Source organism: Lissotriton vulgaris, chromosome 7, assembly GCF_964263255.1.
Source record: "Lissotriton vulgaris chromosome 7, aLisVul1.2, whole genome shotgun sequence".
Lineage (NCBI taxonomy): Eukaryota > Metazoa > Chordata > Amphibia > Caudata > Salamandridae > Lissotriton > Lissotriton vulgaris.
Genome location: NC_141695.1, coordinates 1,329,298,913 through 1,329,314,322, shown reverse-complemented (window position 1 = coordinate 1,329,314,322; position 15,410 = coordinate 1,329,298,913). Strand labels below are relative to the sequence as shown.

Here is a 15,410-nt window from a genome sequence, read left to right as displayed (position 1 = left end):
CTCTGGTCAGTTTGCATTGCAAGTTCTGTCAACATTCCAGAAACTCCAACAGGTGACAATACCATAGAGATGATGACACAAAGTTTGGTGTCTCACCGGAAACATAAGTTGATTGTAATAACACAACACATCACCCACTTTATTGACAACTGATATGCTCCATATACAAAGTCCCGGTGAGTGAAATCATAAGGTCATGGTATAAGTATGCATCAACTTCCCACAACATGTCAAATACAAAATAATTAATACATATAATATAAAACAATCTTACTAACAGCTAATTCCTCAAATTCAGTTAACACAAAAAATCACCTACTATTATACCCTCAAGTATTGGAACTACTCACAAATGTAATCCTGTAATCTCTTACGTTTGACTACAGCGCAACCAACCCTGCTCATTTTATTGCTAGTAGTTGCACCTTCATTGTCTGTTTAAAGAGATACCTCCACTCTTCTGTTGATCCTGCTGAATCTGATGACCTTACACTCATATTTTTTCGTTTTTTTTCGTTTACATACAGAGATGGAAGATATATGCCATACCTGCCCATTACGTAATAGTACTGTATTGCAAAACATGTTCTCTACTTCAAAAGGTTGTGAGAACCTACTTTGCTTCTTTCCAATGTGCCCACTTCTTTTTACTTGTACTGTATCCCCAATATTCATTTGCACTGCTCTGCTGTTTTGCTTTAAGTTATGATACTTCTGGTGACCAATCCACCCTTCTAGCTGCTTTCATCCAGCCAATGTTATCCTTGGACATTGGGGTTCTCTCCCTCATACGTTCAAAGGGGCTTAATCCTGTGACCTCGCACGGAATGATCCTGTAAGCCCACAGAGTTTTAAGTAATTCTCTCCTCTAGACTAAGCTATTATTACTAGCTAATTGGACGATTCCTTTGATAACACAGTTAAACCGATCAACTGCACCATTCTCTGCTGGATGATACACAGATGTAGTCTTGTTTTAAATGCGCCTTAAAACCATCAGATTTAAATTGAGGGCGGTTGTCACTTAAAATACTCTTAGGCAACACTTCTCTCATGACAAACTTGTCAAATAAAATGTATAATACTATGGGTGTCAACTTTTTGCACCATTTCTACTTCTGGCCACTTAGTAAAGGGATTGACTCCCCCATGTCGCCATAAAATGGGAACTACACCTCACCCCTATTATAGAAAACCTGATAGGGGAGCTGAGCGAAGTGTGATGGTTTTTAAAGTTAGATCTTAGATCTGGCTACCACCAACTCCCACTGGCATAAGAGTCAAGATAAATAACCACGTTCACCACTCATGTAGGTCTATGGCTATACCACATACTAAATGCTGGCAGCTCAAGCGCTGCAGAGGTGTTTCAAAACACAATACCAGAGCTTCTAGTGGGTCTGCCTGGGTGGTGAAAATCAGTGATGACATCTGTCTATGCCAAGTCCATAAACAAACACAACACCCAGCTGAGAAGTGTACTTCAGAGAATAAGAGACTCAAGGTTCACTCTTCATCAAAGCCAATGTGAGTTTCTTAAACAATGATTAAACTTCTTTGAATACAAATTCTCAGCAGATGGCGTAGCGTCTGATCCCGAAAAGGTGCATAACATTAAAGAAGCAGCCCCACCATTCAGTGTCCGACATTTACAGCTTTCTGGGCATGGTCAATTACTACAGCTGATTTATAAAAGACCTGACAAATCTGACGCAGTCTCCCAACGAGCTTACCAAATCTGTGACCCCATGGAACTTCAGGGGAGGACCAAGAAAGAGCTTTTCAACCACAAAAGAAGCTCTATCTACTGACACCACGTTAACCGACTTCGATTCCCTGGAGGGAGACTATGATTGCTGTAGGTGCCAGAACAAAAGAACTGGGAGCCGTGCTGATGCAGTGATTGATGGAGGGGGTGGACTTCAGGGGCATTTGCTAGCCGATACCTCACTGAAACCGAACAACGGTACTTGCAAATTGAAAGAGGCAATTGCAATACACTAGGGATGCCGTCATTTTCACCTCTACACGTTTGGTCAACGGTTTGTGGTCATCACCGATCACAAACCGCTCATCCCCCTATTCTGAGGTACAGCATCAAAACCTAAATAAAACAAGAAAGAGGGGGGACCAGGTGCTTATTGTGGTCCAGTGCCCGTGCTCCAAATCAAGTGTTATAACCAAATAGGGGGGTCACTGTTCCATCGGAGTGCGTGCTGTGAAGTCACACTCACACTCAGATAAGGAAATGGGTAGAGCGAGAGATCCTATAGAAGAAAAGAAAGCTAGGTTTTGTCTAGGGACCTCTCACAGTAAGAGAAGGGGGAGGGAGGGGAAGAACACTTTCTGTCTCTTGTTGCCCTCACACACCCCGAAGGATGTCATGCTTCATCATCGGGCGGTGTTCCTCGTAGGGCCGGCGCTGCAATGCCCTATGGGTCCCCCGTAGGGTTGCTTTTGTGGAGATCTTTTAAGAGAACATCCGTTAGATGAGTGCGGGTATGTGGAGAGGGTCCTTTTCTTAAAAGTGCAGGTGAAGGAGTGAATAAAAATGGCTAGGGGATACCAAGAGGCAGTAATTTTTAATATAGGGGTTCCCCTGTCATTAAAAAAACCGGAAGGTGGTGTGTTACAACATGGGTTATAATGTACCCTGGGTAACATAAGGTTTGGTCAGGTCAACATGTTTCGTGCTAGCGTGGTCAGGTTGATCCAGTGCGCTTCATCAGGACCAGTGAAAACAAAACAATAACAGTGTAGTCTAAACAGTACAAGTGTAGGGGGAAATTGCACCCTCCTCTGCTGGATGTAAACACGGTGATCGCCGGCCCGGATCTTGATCTGGGCCGGCGTATGGAGGGTAGGTGCTAGTCAGCGCCTGTTAACCAACAGAAACACCGTGAGTTCGGCGGTGATACCTACGCCGCCACCCATGGAGTAACACTCCAGCTTCAGAGAGGTTTCCCTGAAGATAATTATCTGTTAAACTGCGGTACCCTAATAGGAGTATTATACCGCGTTTACCTCCAGCAGAGGAGATTAGCAATTTCCCTCTACACTTGGACTATTTAGACTACACAATTATTGTTTTGTTTTCACTGGTCCTGATGAAGCGCACTGGATCAACCTGACCACGCTAGCATGAAACATGTCGACCTGACCACACCCTATGTTACACAGGGTACATTATAACCCATGTTGTAACACACAACCTTCTGGATTTTTATTATGACAGGGGAACCCGTATATTAAAAATTACTGCCTCTTGGTATCCCCTAGCCATTTTTATTTATTCCTTCACCTGCACCACTAAGAAAAGGACCCTCTCCACATGCCCACACTCATCTAATGGCTGGTCTCTTAAAAGATCTCCGAAAAAGCAACCCTTCGGGGGACCCGTAGGGCATTGCAGCGCCGGCCCGACGAGGAGCACCGCCCGATGATGAAGCATGACATCCTTCGGGGTGTGTGAGGGCAACAAGAGACAAAAAGTGTTCTTCCCCTCCCTCCCCCTTCTCTCACTGTGAGAGGGCCCTACACAAAACCTAGCTTTCTTTCCTTATATAGGATCTCTCGCTCTACCCATTTTCTTATCGGAGTGCGAGCGTGACTTCACAGCACACACTCCAATGGAATAGTTACCCCCTATTTGGTTATAACAGTATCAAAACCGCCACCCAGGATTTAAAAATTGATGCTTCAACTCCAGGACTAAAACTGTCAGATAGAATACCATCCAGGCATTTCCAATCTTGCAGATTATCTGTCGAGGCAACCCCGGCCTGCCACACAGGAACAAGAGGAAGAGGCCAGTGAGACTGAGGAGTATGTCAGATACATAGATGATCACTGGTGCTAAATTCAGATAGTGCAAGGGTGCGTCTTTTGAGAGAATGATTGTTTATGTGCAGGAAGGTGTCCCTTCCTGCACATAAACAATCCAGAATGGCAAATTGTAACTTGTGTGCTGCATTGCGCAGCACACACATAAGTTGTGAATCGTCATTTTTTAAATGATTGTTTATGTGCAGGAAGGAACACCTTCCGCCACATGAACAACCATTCATGGCGATTTGCTGTTCCTATGTGTGCTGCTCAATTCAAAACACAGAGAAACAGCAAAAACTAGGAGAAATTACAATTTCTCCTTGTTTTGTTTCTGCCTCCTATTTACGCCATCCTTGTAAATAGGAGGCAGCGCCAAAACCAATGGGTGTTGCAGTGGACCAAAAGCCAGCCATAGAGACACTCTTATTATTCAGGTCAGGCAGCAGGAGCTGGACATGAGCTTAATGTGAAGACTCCTGGCTGCCTGACCTGAACTTTCACAGGCTGAGGATTTCACAGCCCTGTGGGTGTGACCTCCTCAGTCTGGCAAAAAGAGCCCTGAGGCCCTCCCCCTTGTGATGAAGGGGAGCGCCACTGATTGCCTCAGACCTGGCCGCTTCAGTTTTAAGCAATGAAGTTGCCAGGGCAGAGTGTCAATCAGTGGCACCTAGTCACAGTGTGGGGTGGGGCCAGCAGTCTCACTGACCCCATCCAACTCTGTGACGAGGTTGGGACTGCTGCTTTCCAATCAGCCAATGAGTGAATGCAGCAGTCCCAGCCCTCCTGGGACCTCTGAGGCTTCCCTCTCACAGAGCTGCAGTTAAGGTAAGTTTTGTATGTTTCTTGTGTGTATGTATTAATGTATGTGTATCTAGCTAGCACTATATGAAACACTCAAATAAATTAATAAATGTGTTTGTGTTTTTAATGGGTGTGTGTGTGCATGGATGAATGTACGGGTGTGTGTGCATGTGTGGCCACTGCCCCTCCCTGGTAAAATCACCGGCCCCAACTGCTTTTAACACAGAGATCCTTTTGTTATTTGCAGCTAATATGTCACAATGCTTCTAATATAGCATAGTGAGGTATGACCTATTATCAAGGAACCGCATGCAAACTGAAAGGCATTACTTTACAAACTTGTTTTTATACTCAATCTTTTGTAATTCCAAGGTTGTTAAAAAGTATTACTCTGGATAACAAAAATGTATTAACACAATCAACTGTCTGCATTGGGCTACATGTGGGTTTATATTTGAGCGTCTTTGGGCTTGGAATAGGTTTCAAAATCTGGCAACTGTCCAGCTGGTGACAATGACATACAGGTGAAGACACCAAGTACGGTGACCAACGCGGAACCAATCCTGGCAAGTATCACGCATCATGCATCAAGCTTTAGACTAACGCATTTTAATGTGGTGCTCCTCATCATGGCACTGAAATGCATTGTCATGCATATGCAAAGTGCCTCAGCAACCTTACTAAAGCACTGCCTAAACTATATCATGGTGAGCGTGGCAGCTGCCACTGCGCCGCCTAAGACTGCGTGCACTGTTCCCAGTACTGGTTTATTTCTTGCAGCTGAGGTAAGGTTGCTGGCAGGCTCACTGCACTGTGCAACTATGTTTAATTGTGAATATTTTCTGTGGCGCGGCTCTCACAGCCTGACGTCATGGTACTGCCCAGTATGATTATACATCTATTAGTCCGGCCCCAGAGCCTGCTACCGAAGGCGGGGAGTTTGTTTTGGGAGGAAGGGTTTGTGGCTTCTGGTTTACAGGCACCGTAGCAATCATGGCACTCGCAGCACTGTCTGTCTGCTCCTCGGACGTTCCCGGGCCGTCGCCACATGCTTTAAAAAACTCTTCATCTTTTGAGCCCGCAGTGAATTCAATTATTCATTACCGAGCTCACGTCATGGAGTCGATGACCGGCGGTTGCAGCAGCCGCCCAGGACTGTCTGTCACATGAGTGCAGCAGACTCTGAAAACAGCCCTGGACTAAGGAAGGAGGCGGGCGTCTAACAACTCGTAAGTACCAGCCACCCGAGTTTTGAATCATACCATGCTGCTGCAGTGCTGAGAGAACTTTAAAACAGTTTCAGTTACAGTTGTTCCCGGTTTATGAGCTCTAGTTTCCGTGTTTTTACAACACTTGCCTCCAATATTCATTGTCTGTTTTTGCTCTTTTATACAGTGCGAACCGGAAACAAAGAAGCGCTTTAACCCTTTAAGTGCTGCCGTCGGCCACCGGTCGTCGCGAGCCCTACCTTGCCAGTGCTGCGCACGACCGTTGGCCGACGGGGCCGCACCCGTTACTCGAACGTTCAGCACTGGGCGCTGAACGTTCGACTCTGCTAAGGTGTTAAAGTAGCACCAGTTACGTGGCACGGGCCACAATCAGTTCTTAGGCCCGAGCAGATTGGAAGATTTGGCAAGAATAATGGAATGTTTTTCAGGTCCATCCTCATGGCCGTGCGCGCATTCGTAGACTGTGTCATGATGCCAAGGCCCGAAGATTCGGAAAGCTCAAGGTGCTTAGCTCTGGGCTGATGAGTAGAGTTGCGACGCTGCGCAGCTACAGGTAAAAAAAGATGAAATATGTAAATAAGATATTTTTGGAGGAGAAGAAGTGTTTTTACCAATGTGCTTGTTATCATGTTACACACAACGTCTACAGTCAGTAATTTGCATGTTCTATGAGGCTTCAATCAGCCTGAGTTTCTGTTGCACATACCTTGCCATCCCTTTTGTAAATCGATTTTGGCCACTATAGGTGTGGCAGGGTATACTCAGACATGAGTCCCTTTCTCACTGCTCCATCAGGATTCAAGCAAGCCGGGCCGAAGAGGCTGAAATGCCAGAAACCGGTCCCCGGTAGCTTGTCTCCTTTCTGGTAAAGAATTGGCTTGGTAGTTTAGTCTGCCCTGTTCCCATGATGCACTGGGCCAGGGACAGACTGATTTGCATATAGCCAGGTTCTGAGCTGGGATGGGGCAGTGAGATAAATAACGGTGATGGATCAAGCCCTGATCTTTGGACTGGGTAAGAGTGGTCTGCTCAATTCAGACACTCTGTTCATCACCACCCCCTTTTGTAAATCGATTTTGGCCACTATAGGTGTGGCAGGGTATACTCAGACATGAGTCCCTTTCTCACTGCTCCATCAGGATTCAAGCAAGCCGGGCCGAAGAGGCTGAAATGCCAGAAACCGGTCCCCGGTAGCTTGTCTCCTTTCTGGTAAAGAATTGGCTTGGTAGTTTAGTCTGCCCTGTTCCCATGATGCACTGGGCCAGGGACAGACTGATTTGCATATAGCCAGGTTCTGAGCTGGGATGGGGCAGTGAGATAAATAACGGTGATGGATCAAGCCCTGATCTTTGGACTGGGTAAGAGTGGTCTGCTCAATTCAGACACTCTGTTCATCACCACCCCCTTTTGTAAATCGATTTTGGCCACTATAGGTGTGGCAGGGTATACTCAGACATGAGTCCCTTTCTCACTGCTCCATCAGGATTCAAGCAAGCCGGGCCGAAGAGGCTGAAATGCCAGAAACCGGTCCCCGGTAGCTTGTCTCCTTTCTGGTAAAGAATTGGCTTGGTAGTTTAGTCTGCCCTGTTCCCATGATGCACTGGGCCAGGGACAGACTGATTTGCATATAGCCAGGTTCTGAGCTGGGATGGGGCAGTGAGATAAATAACGGTGATGGATCAAGCCCTGATCTTTGGACTGGGTAAGAGTGGTCTGCTCAATTCAGACACTCTGTTCATCACCACCCCCTTTTGTAAATCGATTTTGGCCACTATAGGTGTGGCAGGGTATACTCAGACATGAGTCCCTTTCTCACTGCTCCATCAGGATTCAAGCAAGCCGGGCCGAAGAGGCTGAAATGCCAGAAACCGGTCCCCGGTAGCTTGTCTCCTTTCTGGTAAAGAATTGGCTTGGTAGTTTAGTCTGCCCTGTTCCCATGATGCACTGGGCCAGGGACAGACTGATTTGCATATAGCCAGGTTCTGAGCTGGGATGGGGCAGTGAGATAAATAACGGTGATGGATCAAGCCCTGATCTTTGGACTGGGTAAGAGTGGTCTGCTCAATTCAGACACTCTGTTCATCACCACCCCCTTTTGTAAATCGATTTTGGCCACTATAGGTGTGGCAGGGTATACTCAGACATGAGTCCCTTTCTCACTGCTCCATCAGGATTCAAGCAAGCCGGGCCGAAGAGGCTGAAATGCCAGAAACCGGTCCCCGGTAGCTTGTCTCCTTTCTGGTAAAGAATTGGCTTGGTAGTTTAGTCTGCCCTGTTCCCATGATGCACTGGGCCAGGGACAGACTGATTTGCATATAGCCAGGTTCTGAGCTGGGATGGGGCAGTGAGATAAATAACGGTGATGGATCAAGCCCTGATCTTTGGACTGGGTAAGAGTGGTCTGCTCAATTCAGACACTCTGTTCATCACCACCCCCTTTTGTAAATCGCATTTGAGGTGAGTAAAATATGCATAGGTGATAACAGACCCTACTCAGGCCAGAGACTCCTGATTTTTTAGCCAAAAATGATTTCATTGTACTAGTTGTCTTCCGCCTAAAATGCCTCTGCTTCAATATGGGTCAGCTGGCTCACAGGTATGTGTGTACACATTTGAGAGATAATTCTGTATGTTTATTGTTGTACACAGGATGTCATGTGGGCATGTGCATATTCACCAGATACAGAGACGGTTCAGGTATTGTGGTAATCTCAGATGTGCAGCGATGGCAGGAGTATAAATGCACATGCCACGATAATCTCAGGTGAGTAGACTTCGATGCACAGATTGTTGTCTGTGAGTATATACATTAGAGAATGTAAAGTCAGTGCATTGCAAGTGAATAAACGCAGATGAGTAGTGTAGACAGTGAGTCCGCCGCTGCAAGTTACATGTGAGTTGGGTTGTCTAGTGACTCCTCTGCGAGTACACTTTAGTTTTCACCATATAATACTTTGCCGCCCCCCCCCCTCCGCCGGCCAACAGTGAAATGCTGCTCTCTGTGTGCTACCAGTTTGCTGCCTGTCCTCATGGTGAACATTGGGAGAGCAGACGAAGCTTGCTGTGTTTGATATTGTGTTCCTTTTGCCTGCGTTGTTTTGATTCTATGGCCTGCTATTTTTGTTCCATTTTTGTAACAGTTCTCTCATGTAACGTAACTGGTTCTATTGTACAGTGCTCTTACACCTAAGGGTCAAGTCCGCGCTTTATAAAAATGCATTAAATAAATAAAAGTCACCTCTGCTGAGGCAGGATTTCAAAAGATCTGACTGCCTTCAGTACCGTGTTCCTACTTGCTTGAGCCGCTCATACAATCATGCCTGTCATTTTGTGGGCGGTCCTACGTTTTGGATCGTTTTCTCCTTTGGTGGCTGTGGCTCCACGTACGTGATTACGTCTTGAAGCGACCCCGCGTCGTGTACAGTGCGCAGAGTTTCGTTGGGAAGAGCGTAGAAGGTGAGAGGAGAATAAATCTTCGATGCCCCTGTTTCGGAATTAAGTTGGTCGATTCCTACCTTAACTGGAGATACACAAACAGCGCCACAGCAGAGATTCGTCTTTGTAAATCATACACGCAGTGACACCAGTTGATAACTAGCCCCAGCAAAACGCAAATCCTCTTCACGTGTTCTAGTTCTGCTTTAATTGGACCATAATACTTCCTCTTGGTGGCGTGGTCAGAGTTAACGGGAGGCGCTCCTGTCCTGTTTGTTTACTATAATGCAAAAAAAACGCATTTAAAAGACTAAGGGAGGGGGTAGGGGAGCTTGACGATGGGTGGATAGGTAATTGTTGAGAGCTGCTGCCGTGATTAGTCGGTCGTAAACATCTTTACATTTAGTGAAATCGAGGTAATAATTGGGCGAAGGGAACATTTGTTCGATCAAGACTCGATCTTATTTCTCTATAAACTTTGTGATTTGTCTCCAGCACAAAGGGGCATTTTCCAGACGAAGCGGACAGCATGGGAAAGTGGCAGAAGTACCCACCGGCGTCAATTCAGTGCCAGTGAAGGGATTAAGACGAAGAACGATATGGAGCTAAGTGATGAGGAAATCGTGCTAAAGGCCTGGGAGGTGCAGGTGCGAAGGGGCTGGGACTTTGTAATTGACACCCTCTTGCGTGGTGGAGTAGTTCTTTTCCCCCCAGAGAGCAGGGAGGACCAGGGATTCTGCGGTGATTTAAGAGGAAGTACGCAACAGGGAACTCCCTTTGGCAGTGTTCCACAGAAAAACTTTGATATTTTTGACCCCTTAACATTCAAAGCAGATCCTGACCACCCATTGCCCAGCCAGGAATCTGAGGATGAAGCAGAGGAAGAAGAAGAAGAGGCGCAGGAGGAGAAAACAGCTGACCTGAGTAGTAATGATTACGGAGGTCAAACGATGGCAAGGTCATTGTGGAGAGAGCAAGACCTCTCCCAGGCACAGAGTATATGTCATACGAGTCTACCAATTTTTAGCGAGTCAACACTTCATCTGAAGATACAGCGGTTCATTTCTGAGGCAACCAGAGCGTATTATGACTGTTTTTACAGTAATACAGACATACCGGCAGACAATCTGGCCCTTGGAGTGTCGGCGACATCGGCAACAGAGTTAATGCATGGCCCGATGGACCCCTCCACTAGTAGAAGCCTAGTTTGTTCATCTGAGGCTGCATCAATCCATGGTCCTGTGTTTGACAGATCTCCCGATTCTCTGGTCAAGCTGTCTATGGCTCCCCCCCTTCTAGCTAGATCAGTGGCGGCGCAAGTGGCGCTAGTCCCAACAATGCCTGTGTTACCGTCAGTCGCAGTTGAGAGACCGATAATGCACCTGCCAGATGGGTTTATCTTGTGTTTGCCATTGGCAGCTCGTGTTCCCGAACATTTACGGTTGACTGTGGCAGCTTTGCAGTTCTTCGATATGTTCGATTTGCTACCAGGTAGTGGTAGAAAACGACGCAAGAAGCCCAGTCGCAAATCTATTGTGGTGTGGCAGAGAGGCTTTGCTATTATGGCAGCCATCCTGTTGGAAGATGCGCCGGACAAGATGAAAGGCTTATTTGACTATGGTGAAACTATCCGCAAGGCCCAAGAAGATGGGCCCGATGGCGGGTGGCTGCTTTATGATGAAAAATTTCGTAAATTGAAAGCCGCCCGGACAGATATAAGCTGGTCAATGATACACTCAGGGCTTTGGTCTGAGCTATGTGAATTTGCATTTACTCCAGGACAATCATCCACACCTACAGTGGCTCCAGCACAATCATCCACACCTACAGTGGCTCCAGCACAATCATCCACACATGCAGTGGCTCCAACACAATTGTACAAACCTGCAGTGGCTCCAGCACACCTGTACAAACCTGCAGTAGATCCAGCACAGCCGCGCACGCCTCTTGTTGCTCCCGAACAGCCCTGTAAACTTGCAGTGCCTCCACCATTGCTACAGAAGCTTGCAGTGCCTCCACCGTTGCTACGCAAGCGTGCAGTGCCTCCACTTCTGCTACGCAAACATGCAGTGCCTCCAGCACAGCCTTGCAAACTTGCAGTGGCTCCAGAAAATACCATTGTCCTAAAAAACATTTGCTTTGCATACAATCAAGATATCTGCCTCTTTGGGCCAGATTGCTTCTTCAAGCATATCTGTTCTAATTGTGGAGCTGAACACTCAAGAATGGTGTGCTCAACAATGACTCATGAAGAACCAGTGCCAAAGAGGAGCAGGTAGCTCAAAGCCACATTAATGTAAGGGCTGTAAGCATGTTATTCTAACACCTGTGCAGTTTGTCCATAGGTGAAACAATGTAATCTCCTTGTTAACTGGTGGTGCCCTTTCATCATGGGATGTCAACACTTGTATCAGGGAAGCATATGTCTGACGTACACAAACAACGTTTCTTTTATTGACATTTTATTTAAGCACGCCATTATATTTCGCTAGTTAAACTTCAGATTGTTGAATATTTTGTACGGCCCTCAAGAGATTGGGAGAGAAGAACTTTTTTACTCCAAAGAGAATGTTGATGTATCGACCATTTACATATTTAAGTACCTCAGGTTGTACAGGAGCCTATGAATTTTGTAAATTGTATTTAAACAGAAATATTTTGAAACATTGCTTCAGCTTGAAAGCTAGTTAACTTTAAACATACAAAATGAACTTTGAGACTTAACATTTAATTAAGATAAATACTTTACTTTAATACATTGTTCATTATATTTGCTTATCCTTTACTCATTTGTATGTTTTAAGTTCAGCTTTCCCTTTTATTTCCAGCAGTAGGACCCTCCACTCTGCAGTTTCTTTGCTTATGCCTGACGCAATGGCCCCAGGTGAAAACCTAACTGTTCCTTGCTCTGTCTGCTTCTGTCCCATTCCTCTTGGACTTCCTTTACTCTCTTTTGTGGTTGAACCTTTGTAGTGCACTCAGTTTCAAGTGATAGTCCTGAAAAAGTCTTAACAATTTGAATATATAACCTAGCCAATCCCATTCCTGTTTATTTGTCATGCATCTCTTTGTATTTCTCAACTGAATTTGAATTGTCTCTGCAAGCAGGCAGGAGTAAAGAAAGCTTCTAGAAAAAAACAGTCACTTCAAGAACTTTGATCTTTGGAGCTTCTTCTGTTCACATGAAGGCTACTGCGTTGTGTGTCACAAGCTGCCAAAGATGGTGGATACAGACTGAATCTACCGGTTCAGATGATGAGGATGCACCCTTTCGTACACCTAAGAATATTTACTCTTTCATGAGAGAGGCAACAGTGTTTTTGTTGCGCACTTCAACATTAGTTACTTCTACCTTAATTTATAAACTAGCATCATATACACAGAGATAACTTTTCTTTATTTGTAGAACAGCAATGATTAACACAAAATACTTTTCACTGTTTTAAAAGGGAGACTGCCATTTAAAAAGAAAAATAAGATATGCAAATATACAGTCTTGTATTGGTCACTTTGGCTGAAAACTGCTTTGCTGATGTCCCGAAAAATTTGAATATTTTTATTTCCAACCTTTTTAATTAATTCAAGAGCACCTCCTTGTTTAATTTACTTGAAAGCATTTTATATGTGTGAGTATTGTGTAACGTATGCACCAGTTTTTCAAAAATCTGAGAATATGTGCAGACCACCTTTGCTGAGTAACCTCTTCAAGGATGAGTTTATTGCAGAGTTGGCTAAACTAGCCAACCTGAATCATTAAATACAAAATATCCAACGCTTATTGGTACCTCTTCTTCCCCTCCATGCATGTTACACTGAGAAATGAACAACCCAGTCCTGTACAGTGTTCTGAAGAGTAGCTGCTCTATAACATTGTTTTGAGTTAATTTGACACACTGTGACAGCTTGATTGTGACCACAGGTATCGATATTTTAGCATCATATTCACTTTACAATCTCCTACTGTTAGTGATGATCATAGAGTGTGCAATGAATGTTGGATTGTTATATGAACAGCCTTTTTTAGTAGCGTTTGAGTTCGGTCACTAGCGATGTTTAGTTTAATTATTCTAACCGCATCATCACTGCCTGAAGCTGGATGAACACATGAAATATGGAACATTACTTCACCCACTGAGAACCCAGTTAATAAATATGTTTTATGCTAATAATTATTTTGTTACTTTTTTTTTCTTAAAACATGTAGTGCACCCATTAGTTTCACAACTTTGTGGCATGGTATTATGTGTGCAGTGGACACCATATAGGGAGGAATTCATTTAATGTCAGACTGTGCTGTCCCACTTGTCCTGGTGAGGGCTTCAATTACATATTGTTTGGTGTGCCGGAGACAGGACTCTCAGTTTAGTCACTGAACAACTGATTTGTAGCACAGCCCCACTGGAACGACAATACAGTAGCAGAGTGACACTATCTGTGCATACTTCGAACAGCAAATATAAATAGAAAACACTTTTAATTGTGTTCTAGGGCTGCCTCGATCCATGACTTACAAAGAGAAAAAAGACAGAAAAGTCACATAAAGAATGCATACACACTTTTGTAATTATAAGTCTACTAGCAGCCCGCCCCGACGTTGTCCGGGGGCAATCAGGCTTGGTGGTATTCCACCCGCCGACATGTAATTGCACTGGTCCCGTACTTTTAAGCAGAGTTTTGGGCGCTGGTACTTATTCTTAACTCTGCTTCACCCCAGGCTCACTTCCATTCCCACGTTGTCCGGGGGCAATCAGGCTTGCTCCCAGTCGCCGAAACCCAGGCCCCCAACCACCTCCTCAGCCCAAGTTCACCGCCACCTTTAGTGCCCCCAATCATCCGCACACGCCCTGCTCCCTAACACTGTGGCCACGCATCCGACGCTGCAAACGAACAAAGGCAGTATATACGCCCCACTGTTACGCTAAAGTTTACCTGTCATCCCGCTCCAGTCCGCCTTACTTCACCGCTCCTCCCCGCGGTTCACGTACCTCAGGCCGCTCCAGTGTGGCTAAGTTCTCCGCTCCTCCCCGCGCTGTTGTCCGCCGCCGCTGCAGTCCAGTCCTTCCTACTTCACCGCTCCTCCCCGCGGTTCACGTACCTCAGGCCGCTCCAGTGTGGGTATGTTCTCCGCTCCTCCCCGCGCTGTTGTCCGCCGCTCCTCCCTCCGGTCCTGTCCGCCGCTACTCCTCGCGCTCCCGTCCTCCGATGATGTCAGCACGTATGTGGTTAGCGCACACGGCCAGCGCTACTTTGAAGGGACTACTTTTTTTTTATTGTAAATTTTTTAAATAACGTATATATATATTTTTTTAAATAGCCTATGTCCATCTACTGGGCCTCCCCTTTCCAATGCTGTATTGGGTGTTGCGATTGGTGGTGTACTTTTCGAGTTTACCTGGCTCAAAGGACACAGTTCTCTCTTTATAATAGTAGTATAGATTTAGTGTCAAGAGGAGGTCTTTCCAGACTCTTTAAACAAAACAGGCAGGCATTTTTCTTTTGGCAACCCTACTTTATATTCCTTTTCATTAAATGCATTCTCACAGTACAACAGTAATTGTGAAATACAGATATAAGGATCAGGCAGAGTGGGGCCCCAGGGGGTACTGGAACCAGGAAAAAAACTAAACCTATTTAACCAGTTTACAAAACCATGTAAATATGCAAATGGTCTTTAAAGACCTGTGAAAAACTCGGGCTGCTGGAGATGACTCCAGACACTGCCCAGCCGAGCTCCCAGCAGCTCGAGTTTCACTGCAGCAGCAGCCGCCGGGCTGAGACACATGATGAGGAAGGAGGGGGGCTGAAGCCCTTGGGCCTAGGCAGAAGTGTGAAAGGGAAGGCATGACCCCCTTTGCATCACGGCCCCCCTGGGGGTTGCGCCCCACAGTTTGAAGACCCTTGCTCTATTCTGAGATATTAGGTGCTCACAAATATAGACCGCTCTCCAGATCCGTCATTCACGACTGGGCACAGCACTTGACAATACTCTAAATAAAATATCAAAAACTGAATAAAATGCGCAATCCGAACCTTAACCAGAAATTGGGTCATTTTTATAGAGAAACATGAATAGGCCAATTTTCTTCATATAGAATGCATTTGCTCTTAACGAACAGT

The 15,410-nt window shown here is 45.6% G+C and overlaps 2 protein-coding genes across 2 annotated transcripts in view; one reads left to right on the top strand and one right to left on the bottom strand.

Annotated features, from left to right (window-relative positions):
- The window catches only part of LOC147703615 (microfibril-associated glycoprotein 4-like), a 742,150-nt gene that overhangs the window by 717,491 nt on the left and 9,249 nt on the right, over positions 1-15,410 (bottom strand). The gene's annotated exons all lie outside the window — the stretch shown is intronic.
- On the top strand, positions 9,274-13,462 carry LOC147703616 (uncharacterized). The gene is made up of 2 exons (XM_086931959.1): positions 9,274-9,314; positions 9,789-13,462. The coding sequence occupies exon 2, from the start codon at positions 9,893-9,895 to the stop codon at positions 11,570-11,572; it is 1,680 nt and encodes a 559-aa protein (XP_086788085.1). The 5' UTR covers positions 9,274-9,314; positions 9,789-9,892; the 3' UTR covers positions 11,573-13,462.